At 47.3% G+C, this 14,353-nt stretch overlaps 1 protein-coding gene across 4 annotated transcripts in view; it reads left to right on the top strand.

Annotated features, from left to right (window-relative positions):
- Positions 1-14,353, top strand: part of ITPR3 (inositol 1,4,5-trisphosphate receptor type 3) — a 174,376-nt gene that overhangs the window by 143,399 nt on the left and 16,624 nt on the right. For all 4 annotated transcript variants that reach the window (XR_008306221.1, XM_053246289.1, XM_053246290.1 and 1 more), the window contains exons 37-46: positions 393-501; positions 1,217-1,307; positions 4,917-5,086; positions 7,939-8,128; positions 9,371-9,555; positions 9,688-9,888; positions 10,104-10,214; positions 11,254-11,349; positions 12,645-12,746; positions 13,736-13,822. Coding sequence is in view for 3 of the 4 variants with exons in the window: in XM_053246289.1 (XP_053102264.1) it covers positions 393-501; positions 1,217-1,307; positions 4,917-5,086; positions 7,939-8,128; positions 9,371-9,555; positions 9,688-9,888; positions 10,104-10,214; positions 11,254-11,349; positions 12,645-12,746; positions 13,736-13,822 (1,342 nt within the window). In the remaining variant the exon portion in view is untranslated. The remainder of the gene's footprint in view (positions 1-392; positions 502-1,216; positions 1,308-4,916; positions 5,087-7,938; positions 8,129-9,370; positions 9,556-9,687; positions 9,889-10,103; positions 10,215-11,253; positions 11,350-12,644; positions 12,747-13,735; positions 13,823-14,353) is intronic.

The following is a 14,353-nucleotide window of genomic DNA, read 5'->3' as shown; positions in this document are numbered from 1 at the left end:
TGTTAGTTTTGTGGGGGGGTTGTCTTTTTTCCTTTTCTTTTCTTCACTGTTGTTTTAATTTATGTAAACCACCTAGTCTAAGGAAGTCAGGCAGTCAATAAATTCGCTAAATAAATAAATAAGGGAATGTGGCAGTCAGCAGTGAGGGACCTTGTGATTACAGGGAGAAGCTGGGAAAGTACTTAGATGATGTAGTGGGAACGGGAATGGAAGAAGAGTTAAAGTCTTGTGGGTTAATCAGCAAAGCTCTGCAAAACTGCGGGGCAACCCACAGACTGCCTACTTAAGCACAGGGTCCGGGATCTTTCTGAACACAGCTGGCCCCTGTTGATGCTGTGTGTATTTGCATGTAACAGAAATGTGGGGGATTAATTATTTTTATGTGTGGCTAGATTGGTCCAGCACACCAAAGACCTGATGGAAACTGAGGAGAAGCTGTGCATTAAGGTGCTGAGGACATTGCAGCAGATGCTGATGAAGAGGAACAAATATGGAGACAGGGTGAGTAAGCGAGGATGCTTGTGCTTGCAGACACGTACAGGTACATGTCCAGCAAGCTAACTGAATTTTGTCTTTCCTCCTTGGGCTTCCTGGATAAAGAGCTAGACCTGGTTTTCTTCTCCCTTAGTAGTCAGCCGATCATGATAATCAGGTTGTGTATCCCTTAGCTAATGGTGCAGCGGGGAAGCAACCTGCCTAGAGAGCAGGAGGCTGTCATACTGCGCAGGAGAAGGCAGTGGTAAACCTCTCCTGTATTCTACCAAAAAAACCACAATGCCTCTGTGGTCACCAGGAGTCGACACTGACTTGGCGGCACAATCAGTCCCTTAGCTACCCAAAACTGTTCCAGCACTGCTGGGGTTTAACAGCCCCACCTCACTCACAGGAGTCTGTACGCTGTACGAAAGGTAGTTCATACTGAGAACTTAAGAAGGCCTCTGCTACCTGCTGGATCTCTCCAAAGGTCCATCTAGTCCAGCATCCTCTTTCCAACACTGGCCAACCAGATGCCTCCAGGAGGCCCACAAGCAGGGCACCATGCTCCACTCATACATGATCCACTCATACATGGCATTCAGTGACATTTTGCCTCTGAAGATGGAGGTGTCAGTCCTTCACCATCATGGCTGATCACCACAGGTGTACATATCCTTTATAAATTTGTTTATAAGGGCAACAGCCCTGTTGCAATTCATCCATTTCTTTCTCATGCCAGGGCAACACACTGAGGAAAATGCTTTTGGCTAATTACTTGCAAGCCAAAAGGTCTGGCACCAAAGGGGAGATTGTTGACACTTCTGGAAGTGGTAAGTGGTTTGCCATTCTGGTTTTTATTTCCCTCTCCTTGATGGTTGAGTGTGGATTTGAATCCTGTTCTTCTTGTTGTAGCTCAACACAGTTACCACTCTACCACACTGTGTACGCTACACCACACTTCCTTAGAGTCTCCTCTTCATCTGCTGTCTTCTGTTGCTTCCATGTGTATGACACAAATTTAGGAGAAACTTTTCAAATATTTGTGAAGGCACACATTCTATTTAAACTAGTGTTCGAGTCCCTTGTAGAGCAGTGGTTCAGATGAACCTTCTCCCCACACAGTAAAGGAATGCATTAGAGAGCCAGCGTGGTGTAGTGGTTAGAGTGCTGGACTAGGACCGGGGAGACCCGAGTTCAGATCCTCATTCAGCCATGAAACTAGCTGGGTGACTCTGGGCCAGTCACTTCTCTCTCAGCCTAACCTACTTCACAGGGTTGTTGTGAAAGAGAAACTCAAGTATGTAGTACACCGCTCTGGGCTCCTTGGAGGAAGAGCGGGATATAAATGTAATAATAATAATAATAATAATAATAATTAGGAAATAAAAATATAAGAAGAGCGCTGCTGGAATAGGCCAAAGGCCCATCTAGTCCAGCATTTTGCTTAACACAGCAGTCCACCAGGTGCATCTGAGAAGCCCACAAATGGGGGAAAGAGGACGATGGCGTTTTCTCGCACCAGGTGTTAAGGGGCATGTCCCTCTGATCCTGATGCAAATATACAGCTATCCAGGCCAGTAGTCCTCGATAGCCCTATCCTCCATGAATTTGTCTAATGCCTTTTAAAAACCACCACATCCAGCGGCAGTGAATACTGTTGTTTAACTATATGTTGTGTAAGGAAGTACTTTCTTTTGTTTGTCCTAAATCTCCCAGCATTTGGCTTCAACAGATGACTCTGAGTTCTAATATTATGAACGGGGGGGGGGAGGGAGAGGGAGAGAGACCTCTCCCTCTCCAACTGATCCCAGACATCAGGGAAAGGATGGTTGCACTATCCCTGTTCTTAATTATGTGGGGCAGTTCAGTGGGAGAAGTATTGTCCATATTGGCCCATTATGAAGCAGGGAGGTGTTTTTATCCTTAGTCAAGTAGAGAGGGGATTGATTCCTATATGCAACCTAGGCTACAGTTGCAGATAATGGCTGACACCCAGACTAAAGTTGTGCTGGTGGAGAAGGGTTTTCCATCTCACAAGGGGGATGAGGAGATTTCCACTGATTCCCTTTGTAGCCTTCTGTGCCTCTTGAAAATACATTGCCGAGGATTATGCGACCCTCAGGAGCTTATTTCCGGGAGGCACAGCTGGCAAAGCAAAGGGGGGTTGCTGAAAAGAGCTCCCTGCTAGCATGGTGGAAAATGCTCTTCCACCAGCATGACTTTAGTCTGGATGTCAGCCACTCCTTAAACTGATATATGTCCTGAATACAGTTAAGTTGCCTTGGTAGTTTTTGCTTTTTCGTGTGTGTGTGATTTGGCCAAAGTTGCATCAGCTGCCTGGGACTTTTACACACATGGTTTTTGGCTCACATCACCTCCAGACTGGAGGGTGCGTGTGATAGCCTGAAGTTGCAGCAGCCTATCAGGGACCAGTTCACACATGATTTTGGTTTCCCCTGAATTATGGCTGCGCATTCTTGCTTAGCCCAAATTATTTCCGGGGTAAAAAATCCTCTTATTTTCAGTGGCTTTTAAAAGAAAACCCTGAGGTTTCTGGTATGCCCCGATGCTTCTCTGTGATGTGTGGAGGGGCCATTGCCAATAAATCAGCTTTTTGTCAAATCTTGCACTTTTGTATCTGTGTGTTTTTTTAAATATTTGCTGGGTGGATTTGTGGCATGCCAAGAGTCAGCAGAGGGTGCTGCTTGGCAACGTGTCTTGCTGGTATTTTGCAAGGAAGGGGAGTTTGACAGCTGGGTTCCTTATTGTCTGCTCTTTTGAGTGATTTGGAATTGTGAGCGTTTGGGGGGAGAGAAGGGTTTGTGACAGATTGACTAAGTACCATTAAACACAGTGTCTGACATTCAGAATAAATTGCTGAAGAGTGCTACTCAGGAGATACTCTAAATACTTGATTTCAATAAGACTGTTCAGGAGTAATCAAGTCTGGCTGTCAGCCACTGAGAATAACTTCTGAGTAAGGTATACAGGATGAGGCTGTTAGTTTTCTAAGAGCACTTCCATTTCTCCTCCTGTCTATGCATCAAGCCCCAAGACCACTAAGTCATCTTATCTATGCGAGTTGTGTGTGTGAGGCCAAAGAGATTCTCAAATTTGGGTTGTTATTTTTAATATTGAGAGATGATTAGTGCATTATCTATATTTTTTGTAATATCTGATGTGAGGGGGAGGTTGGCAAAGGGTGGAACTGGCATTTTGGATTGCAATATGTCATATGCAACCACTGGGAGTTCAAGAGATGATAATGTAATCATGTTATTTCTTTTAATTTTCTTAAGAGAGAAAGAGAGAGAGAGAGAGATTCTCAGATGGTAACGGTCCCTCTTGGGGACCATGCTTCTCTAATCAGCAAATAGAATTCTCTCCGATAAGAGAAGCAGCTAGTCCTGCTTCTTTCCTGTGGTGTGGAAACAAACGAGGAGGTGGGGCGGAGAATATGACAAAGGGGAAATATGCAAACTCTCTTCTCAACCAAAATGCAGAACTTCTTGTCTCAGTACCCACTCTCAACTTTGCAGCACCCTGGCCCTATCCAAACAGAGAGGTGCCAAGCCCCCAAGAAAGGGCTGGGGGGCTGAGGTGGGTTGTGTCCTTTCCCCTTCCTAAAGCTGGGGGTGTTGGGAGTTTGGCAACATCACAGGGAGGGGAGTCCACATTTGAAAAGAGGGCATTAACAATATTAACAACAAAGGCTAATGGAGCCACAGGCAGAAACCTAGAAAGTACAGAAATAAACAGAATTGAGGTGCGAAAAATGGGAAGAAAGGGAATCGCATCCCCTTTCTCAGAGTAGTCACTCTGGCATCACAGAACACTGCTAAATAAGCAGCATGTCAATTTTAAAACAGCAAGGCACTCCAGTGCTACTCAGTAAATCCATAATGTGATCTAGTGAACAAACCAGAGCTCATGAATGCGGAAGTAAGGAGTCAAGGAAAAGGAATAGAGGAGCGCCACCTGCTGGAGAACAGCATTCCGTTGTTTTGACTAGTCGATATTGCAGAACACTGTCTGTCAAACTAACAACTACATCAACAAACGTATCTTGCCTCCTCCACTGGGATGTGATTGGTTGGAGGGGGGAAAACAGAGCAAGCTGTGGGAACACACACAGGAAAAAGATCTGCAGGGCGTGTGGAGAGGAGCTGACCCTACGTGAACAGTCCATTCAATCCGCTGTATTAAACAGCTGCAAATCTGCTGCAAAGATTCGCTCTTTGGATACCCTGCAGCATGAAGCCATGTCTGGATAACTTCCTGGGGGGAGGAATTTAATTGAACACAGTCTTTTCCTTGTCCAAAGGTGATACATTAACCAGTGAAAAAGCCTGTCTTCCCTTTTATTAAATTATACCATTTGAAGCTTTCCGGCAGCTTCCTTCCTTTTCACTCTCCTCGCACTGTTTTTCTGCATGCAGGCCAAGACCAGGACTGGTCCATCATTGCTGCTATTCAGTGCCGGCTGGACAGAGAAGGAGCCACCAAGTTGGTTTCAGACCTGATCATGAACACCAAAAATGAGAAGATATTTCAGGAGAGCATCCGCCTGGCCATCCGCCTGCTTGATGGTGGCAACACAGAGATACAGGTCTTGCATTTGTGATAATGTCTACATCCTATATAATAAAAGGCTAAGTGAGTGGCCGTGGCTTTGGAACGTTGGGGATCTGCGTCCCTGCCTCCCTGGGATGTTTTGGGCCTGCGCGAAGCGCAGGCCCAGAAGAGCCCAAGGGACACAGGACCTCAGACACCAGTGTTCCACAGCCACGGGCGGCCATTAGCCGGTGTGTGGCGGCGGGGGAAAGTGGCCGAGGCGGCGGCTCTGCCGCCGCCTCAGCCATGAGCTGCGGCACGGCGAGAGGAGGCCGAGGCAACCAGAAGCGGCCGCCCTGAAAAAGGCGAGGGCAATGGCGGCGGGGGAAGACCGAGACGGGGGACAGGGAAGCTGGGCGAGGTGGCGGCAAAGCCGCCAACGAGGCCCCCGCCCGCTCACAGCCGCCGCCTGCTCACCCGCCCTCCCAGCTGCCCAAAATCACCTTCCCCGCTCCCCCCCCAAAAAGATTAAGGGCCAAAATGGCCCATGAGAAGGTCGCCGCCCCCGCCTATCGCCCTCCCAGCTGTTGAAGACCACCTTACCCGCTCCAGCCCGAGGGAAAAGAGAGGAGCTCACGAGCAGAGCTTCTCTCTGTGCTAAGTCACTGCTCAAACTTCCGCTATGGACGCAAAGGATGCCTATTGCGTCCATTGCGACAGTATAGGCAGCAGCTTAACACAGAGAATAGCTCTGTTTCCGAGTTCCTCTCTTCTCCTTCGGGCTGGAGCGGGTAAGGTGGGCTCCGGCAGCTGGGTGCGCGGGAGGGCGATAGGCGGGGGCGGCCACCTTCTCATGGGCCATTTTGGCCGTTATTCATCCACCACCACCCCCCCAAAAAAGTAAAAGCAAAATAAGGAAGAACAAAAACAGAGACAACAACAAAACAAAAAACAAAAAGAGAGAGGGGACAAGGGGGGGGGGAAGAGACAGAAAGAGAGAGAGAGAGAGACAGAAAAGACGGGATAGAAAGCTAGCGCCCGTTATCATAACGGGCTTAAAAATACTAGTATCACAATATTATTGATTGTGCCCACGTATTATTTGTTGCAAGGGCAGAGCTATGTGACTAAGCTAAGGGTACTTTTATAATTTTATTGTACAGTATTTAGCTTGCAAACCTCAGCAGCGGTATTTCCTCTAACAGGGATTCCCAGATGTTGTTGACTACAACTCCCAGAATCCCCAGCTGCAGTGGCTTTTGCTTGGGGGTTATGGGGGCTGTAGTCAACAACGTCTGGGGATCCTTGTTAGAGAGAACACTGCTTAGCAGAACTGGCACAAAAACATGTCTAAGGCCCCTTCCTATGAGTTCAAAAATATAGGAGCTTGGTGAATGGCATAATTAGGGAAATGAATCAGTGTGAGACATCTAATCATAAAAAATCATCACACTGTACAATCTTAACTACAGTAATAATTTTTTTAAAAAATGTTTGCACCCTCTGCTGGGCATCTGAAAAATAGCATGTTGTAACGCATTTCGCCCGGTTTTTCAACTTTTCTATCTATAATTCCTTTATTTTGGAAATGTGACCTGGATATAACTGTGAAATGACTGTCTCTGTAAAATGAACATCTCTGTAATTTGCTCTAATTTAGGCTTTTGAGAGATTATGGAAGGTGGAGAGGTCTGGAATATTTGTATTTTCTTAAAAAGCTGGTGGGATTATGTTTCTCCTGCACTATAATGAATCACAAACTGTCTAAGATTTTAAACCAACTACTTCTGAGGAAAATTGGTGAGGAACAATAATACTTGGTGGTCCTAATCTTTGACTTTTTGTACTGAGTAGCTTTCCTCAGCCATCATTTTTGTTTTTGAGAGGAAGGTAAGAAACATTAGTTGCTGAAAGTGAAGGTTCAGGGGTGCTTCTTTCATGAGGCAAAGAGGCAGTGGCCTCGGGTGGCAAATTATTGAGGAGTAGTGGTGTGCATGGAACTGCGGAGCTGCAGTTCAACGCTGGGGGTGGGCTCTTTAAGGGCGGGGGAGGGTGCAATTACCCTTCCTGCCGCTTTCCCCCCGCCAGCGCTCCGTTTTTGTCCAAAATCCATGGGGTGGCATCGTACCTCCCTGCCGCCCCTTCCCCCATTGTTGCCCGGAAATGCAGAAGTATTGACTGCGTGCATGCCCACCGCGCACATCACACTTACATCACATCGCATGTGTGACGTGCGCACGTGACGTGACGTGTACAGCGGCAGGCACACGTGCAGTCAATACTTCCACATTTCCAGGCAACAACGGGGGAAGGAGCGGCAGGGAGGTACGCTGCCGCCCCATGGATTTTGGACAAAAACAGAGCACTGGCGGGGGGAAAGCGGCGGGAGGGTTAAGTGCATCCTCCCCCACCCTTAAAGAGACACCCCACCCACCCCCGGTGTTGAACCAGCGGAACCACCGGTTCTTTGAACTGGTTCGGAGGCCCATAAAGGCCCTCCAGACCAGTTCCGTGCACATCCCTGTTGAGCAGCAGCCACCAAGGCGGCAAGATGCTCATTGCTGCCACCGTCAGAAAAGCTCTTCAGGCTGACAATCTGACCTTTGCAAGCTTTGCAGCTCCTCACATGCCTTGCAAAGCTTGTGGGAAGTAGAAGGAGAGAAGAGGAGGCCACAGGCAACCTCCTTTCCTCCCTGCCCCCATGCCACTGTCAAAACTTGCAAGGGTAAGTTTTGAAAGGGGGCTGGCCACCACTAGGGGCAAAGGGCAAGGCAGAATTGGGTGCCTCATCTCAGGTGCCACAATACCTTGGACTGTGCGAGCACCTGGGAAGAAATGTTGGATGCTGAACAGGGATGATGTGGCTGATTGCTGTGCTGATTTTCTCCCTTCTCTCTCTCTCTGCAGAAATCATTTTATAACTTGATGACCAGTGACAAGAAGTGCGAAAAGTTCTTTAAAGTTCTGCATGACCGGATGAAGAAGGCTCAGCAGGAGGTCAAGTCCACAGTGACTGTGAACATGAGTGACATTGGCAACAAGCCTCGTGAGGACAAAGACTCCCCAGATCATAACTCCCCTGACCATAACAGCAAAGGTATGCAGGAAGGGCTGATTTTGGTTTCCCCGAGCATGGCTAGAAAGTAGCAGCTTCCCTGGCAGATCAGCAAAGCCCCTGAAAACAGAGAGATTGGGGCTCTTGCTCTAGCTGCAGGGAACGATACAAAGCAGGTGTATATAAAGCACCTGCTTGGCATGCAGAGGGTCTCAGGTTCAATCCCTTTCCAGATAGGGCTGGGGAGACCCCTGCCTGAAACCTTGGAGAGCTGATGCTCATCTGTGTAGGCATTAGGCAATACAGAGCTAGATGGACTCAGGGTCTGACTCCATATATGCCAGCTCTCTTTGTACCTAAACAGCTCAGGCCCATGTCTCACTGTGCCTGGGCTTCAGGATGAATAGCAGTGACTTCCTCTTAAAGGCTGTGCCTGAGTCTGTGGCTCACACTCTCCTCCTCCTGTTCTCTGGTCAGCTGTTTTCTTTAGTATTGAGAAGCACAGGGTCAGCCCGGCCACTAATAAACAAAAGCTCAACCAGATGCAAGTCTTTGCCAAGTCACAGCATATATCAGGGGCTCCCAATTTTGAGTCCTCTGGTGCTGGACTCCAGCCCCCATCACTGCCCACGACAATGGCTAAAGGATGATGGGGTTGGAAACCTCTGGCTGATATGAAAGGGCTGTCTGTGTGATTCAGGATGACAGTAGCCATGTTAGGGAAACACTGTATTATTGGAGGATTTCCTTGGTCTGTTATCCTGAACCACTTTCAGCTCCACTTCCTTGTAGCATCCATGCCATTGGGATAATAAATGAGCAAGCCCTATTTCTGATACAGGTTTAAATAGACCAGTCTTCTAAACCACCAAAGAAAGGATATCTATCATTTTTTTTAAAATGATGCTCCCAGGAACAGAAAGGCTCAGCATATGAAAGAGGGATGCCCACTAGTGGCTCTTTCTCTGAAGAGTCTCACAGACTGTACTCCTTGGCTTTAGTCCTTCCGTATCGATCCAGGAATGGCCCAAAGTATTGCAGCGCCTGAGACAAGGTGTCAAATGCTGCCTTGCCCCATGCCCCTGGTGAGGGTCAGCCCCCTTTCCAAATCAACTCTTGCAAACTGAAAGTGGCACAGCAGCAGGGAGGAAGGAGGGTTGCCAGCAGCCTCCTCTTCTCCCCTTGTGCTTTCTGCAAGCTTTGCAAGGCATGTGAGGAGAGGCATGCACGTAGGTCACAGTAGCTTATGCCTTGGCAAGTAACCACGACTGGATTTCTTTGCAGGACGTGTGACAACCTTCATGCTGCCCAATGCTCCATCCCGTTACCCAGTGGATGTAGGGTTCCGGACCGGCCATGATTCCCGAGACCGCAGCCAGAGCAATGAAATGGGTGTGTCAGTCTTGATCATGGAGCCAATTCTTCGGTTCCTGCAGCTGCTGTGTGAGAATCACAACCGGGACCTTCAGGTGAGTCTCCTGGAGCAAAATGAGTGCCTTATGCGAACCTGCCAGTGGCATCATTCATAGCCAAGTGCCGACTGCTGTTAAAAAGCCCTCTGCCTGTCTGATGCCTGTTGGATCCTGCTCTGTGCTTTTCAGAACTTTCTCCGCTGCCAGAACAACAAGACCAACTACAACTTGGTATGTGAAACCCTGCAGTTCCTGGATATCATGTGTGGTAGCACTACTGGACGGCTGGGCTTGTTAGGCCTCTACATCAACGAATACAATGTGGCCCTCATCACCCAGACCCTGGAGACCCTGACAGAATATTGCCAGGGACCTTGCCATGAGAACCAGGTAAACCCTGGCCACCTGTGGGTAAAATCACACGGTTTATAATGGAGTGAAACGGCTGGCTTGGGTTGGTTAGCTTGACTTGTTCAGAAGAGCGAGTTGGTGGGCACAACATTAATGTTTCTAGCCATGCCTGATTATCTGAATGGGAGTAGGAATTTGGAGACCTCTAGAATCAGCTGCCAGCCTTCTGGGTAATCCCATGTATTGATCCGCAGAGCTGCATTGTGACACACGAGTCGAATGGCATTGACATCATCACCGCCCTGATCCTCAATGACATCAGCCCCCTCTGCAAATATAGAATGGACCTGGTTCTTCAGCTGAAGGTAGATTCCGGCAGCTAGTAAAGTGGTGGTGGGCTGGGGAAGATACTGCAGAAGATTCTTTTGCATGTGCAGTTGGATCTCAGGTGTTGCCTTCCTGGATACTTATGTGAAGTGTTTGTGATCCCTTCGTCATAGAACTGGAAGGGTGTGGGAAATCGAAAAGCCCAGCTTCTTAAATCAAGGCAGGGTCTTCTGTGCACCAAGCCTTTCCCACTCTCCACCCCCACAGCACACAGTAGGTTACACTCTTCATCACAATCTGTGTAAGAAGCAGAAAAGAAGAGTGATTAAGGTGCCTTTATGGCTTAAAAATAAACTAATGGAACAGACACAAACAGGTGAGCCAAGCTATATGCCATAGGAAGAAGGCAAGGCATTTTCAAAGGGTCCTAAGAAATCTGACGTGGGGGAGAATTTCTTCCTAACTGCAAACATCCTAATTGGCCTCATCCCATACACAAAGACACTCGTACCCAAAAGGCCATTTCCAGTCATGTCAATCTCTGATGTTCTTGGGCAGGGATAGCCAACTGGCTGCCCATCTGCAGACGAATGCATAAAGCTGTCTTATTCTGAGTCAGGCCGTTGATATCTGATGGGCATCACTCTCCAGAGTTCCAAGCAGGAGTCGTTCCCTGCTCTGCTTCCTGAAATATTTTTAACTGGAGATACCAGTGAATGAACCTAGGATCTTATGCATACAAAGGTTGTGATCTACTGCTGAACTGTGGCTGCTTTATACTAAACAACTTGGTCTGGTCTCCAAAACTCCTTTTGGAGCTGAATCAGGAAGTTTAAAATGGGAAATCAGTTTGCTGATTTGGCATGGCTTTTGGGTTCTGCTACCTTTTTGCCTCCTTGCTCCCCCCCCCACCCGCCCGCTTTACTGACTTATGAAATGAATTTGTGCTATAAATCGTCTGCTGTAAGGATATGGGAGGGAGGGCTGATTCTCTGCAGAGTGGATGAGCTACAGATCCTTGTTCTTGTGGGTAGTTTCAACCTGCAGTTCATCTTCAGTATGGGGTCTTTTTGTCAGGACAATGCCTCTAAGCTTTTGCTGGCCCTGATGGAGAGCAGGCATGACAGTGAGAATGCTGAGCGGATTCTCATCAGCCTTCGGCCTCAGGAACTGGTAAGGAGGCTGAGTGGGGTGGAGGGCTTGTGGAAATAGCCTGCTTACTGTTTGCTGCTTTGGAAGATGTGTTGAACTTCACATTGTGATAGATAGAAAGGAGAGTAGGAGGAGGGATGTGGAATTCCATGGGGCCTCTTGAGAAACTGGAAATCCACTGTAATATAGGATATCTGCTCTCTAAGCTGCTCCTCATAACTCTATAACTTCATCTTAGCTTTACAGTAGATTCCCCCTTGCTAGAACTATGCACAGATAATAGCCTACTTGTAATCCCTACATATGGAATCCAGTTGCACCTGAATAGCTGATCTCAACGTACTTTTGTGCCATAATACCTTCATTGGAAACTCCTCAAATAATGCTGTCAGTTTTTCTGCTCATTGACAAACTCAGCACAGAGACCAAGAGATTATGAATGGGCTACGATCTTGTTATACTATGAGCTATTCACACGCACGTGCAAAACCGGGATAAGGAAGCCCAGCCTGGTTTGCACGTTTGCTGGGATCAGGCTTGACTGCAGTGGCAAACCTGCATATGGAGCCTCCCTCTAAAACAAGGTTAAGGGAGCAAGCACTCCCTTAACCTCATTTTTTCTACTGTCTGTTAGCCACAGCTGCAAGCAGCTGTGGCTAGCAGACTGTGGCGCTTTCGGGGAGGGGTGATCCCCATAATGCACGCTGCACTCATGCGGTGCATTATTGGCGCACTGGGAGGCAGGGCAACACATCTTGGCACCCGAACTCCTGGGCTAGCGGCAGCAGCTGGTGCTTGTCTGAAGCTTCCGAACAGTCTTCCAAACAAGGGCAGCCCCACATAGAGCGGATCGCAGTAGCCCAATCTGGATGTTACCAACGCATGAGTGACTGAGGTCAGATCTGACTTTTCCAAGTAGTGTCACAGCTGGCGTACCAGCCGTAGTTGGTAAAAAGCACTTCTGCACACCGCCGCCACCTGCGCCTCTAAGGATAATGTCAGGTCCAAAAGTACCCCCAAGCTGCAGACTTTGTCTTTCAGAGGGAGTGTGACCCCTGTCCCAAGACCAGATTTACCTCATTACTCAGATGATCACTTCTACTTTGGTGTTTAATCTACTCATTAAAAACCAAAGCTTTGATTCTCAGAATACAAAATTCTGCACTGAACACTAGATTCTGTGCTTTCACAGGAGGCAAACAGACATGCGGACTATGGCATGCTTATACCAGGTTCCTAGGCTACCCAATTCTTTTTGCTATTTTTACCAGATTCCTGGTGTAATGGCTGGTTCTTATGTGCAAAATATCTTACAGGTTGATGTCATTAAAAAAGCCTATCTTCAAGAAGAAGAGTGTGAGAACTCTGAAGTTTCCCCCCGAGAAGTTGGGCACAACATCTACATTTTAGCCTTACAGGTATTCTTTGTTTGGATGTCGCCCTGTTACTTTTTAAAGATCCCTTTTTCTCTTCCATGCCGTAGTGCCCTTCTCTGCGGGATTAAAAATTGAGTTCTTGTGTTCTCCACCTCCCCAATTAAATTAGTATATCATACTCAGCATAGGGTGATCTGCCTCAGCTGAGAGATACTGATGAAACTCCAGTCTTGATCAACAAGTGGAATATGACTCAGTTCTTATGAAAATAAATGAGGATTTGGTGTCCTGCTGTCCCTTCAAGCCCAGTTCTTCTTGACTCTCAATCTTTTTAGTCCTCCTCCCTCCATACATGCACCCACAAGGCTGTACAGCTATCTGTTTTCCCAAACAATTCTATGCTGTCACAACAAACAACACTGAAGCTATATCCACACCCACAGCTCTATGGAATCTTTTAAAAAAGAGAGGTACCACTGATTTAGAGCAGCTTTGGGCATCACAGAGAAGTGGGGAGAATAGGAAGAGGAAATGCAACTGATGCACTTCCTGTTTCTGTGACATTCATAGTAGTCACATCTTGCTTCAGCGAGATGCAAATGCGGATAATGTGCATTGCGCTGCAGTGGGTGAGATACAAGCGTTCCACACTGACATCAGAGTGAAGACTGAGTCACTCACATACGCCCCTGCCGCCACAGTCTTCTGTAATGTTCAAATCCACCCCTAGAATCCAATGCAAGACTAATAACTGACTCTGCAGTGCATGGTTAATGTCTAAGGGCCAATCCAGACAATGCTAGCAAGCCCATGGCAGCCACTGTTCTTAATCAGCTCATGTTGATTTCTAGAAGCACTGAATCGAGATGATTATATGCATTCCAGTACCACGTGCTGCTCTAAAGGCAGTTAACCTACTGACAGTTGCAATGGCTTTAAATTTTGGCATCAGTGCGAGTAAGTTTTGACCCTTCTGTAAGTTACTTTTATCAGTTGTAATCCATGCTGCTTGTTTGCTTCCACATTTCCAGCTCTCTCGGCACAATAGGCAACTCCAGCATCTCTTGAAACCTGTAAAAAGGATCCAGGAAGAGGAGGAGGAGGGGATATCCTCCATGGTAAGTATTTATCCCCTGCTGAAAAAGGGAGCAACTTAGGGGCTACTGTACTATCTCATATAATGTGTCAGTCCTGGTTGAGCAGAGTGCCATTATTCTATTTCTCATCGTTTAATTTTTTATCTGTTTAGTTGTTTGCACAAGTTGTACTGGAGTTCAAAGATCCAAACTCATGATGATATTGACTAAGGGCATTGTCACTGTTGCAACTTATTATTAAAACTAGATTGTAATGCCTGGAGGCATTTTGGAGTGGTGAAGTCCCTGGCAGCAATTGATGGAGGTTCTGTTATGTCACAGAATGTTCACACACATTCCAACCATGAGGGCATGAGATTATTTACAACAGAAAGTTTGCAAACAGTCCTGTTTCTGTAAGAAAGTGAAAGGTCACTGTGCTGGGATTAAAACGTCACACTGTCCTCCCAGGGAACCCTGAGGCAGATTGGCAAAAGGGAGAAGATAGGCAGTGGAGTGAGAAATGGGGATAGCTTGAGGAAGAGGCAGCTAGGAAAAGAGGCTTGGGACTGT

This window comes from Hemicordylus capensis, chromosome 4 (genome assembly GCF_027244095.1).
Source record: "Hemicordylus capensis ecotype Gifberg chromosome 4, rHemCap1.1.pri, whole genome shotgun sequence".
In the NCBI taxonomy this organism is placed as follows: Eukaryota; Metazoa; Chordata; class Lepidosauria; order Squamata; family Cordylidae; genus Hemicordylus; species Hemicordylus capensis.
Note: the sequence above shows the minus strand (reverse complement) of the source record. Positions and strands in the feature narration are given on the sequence as shown.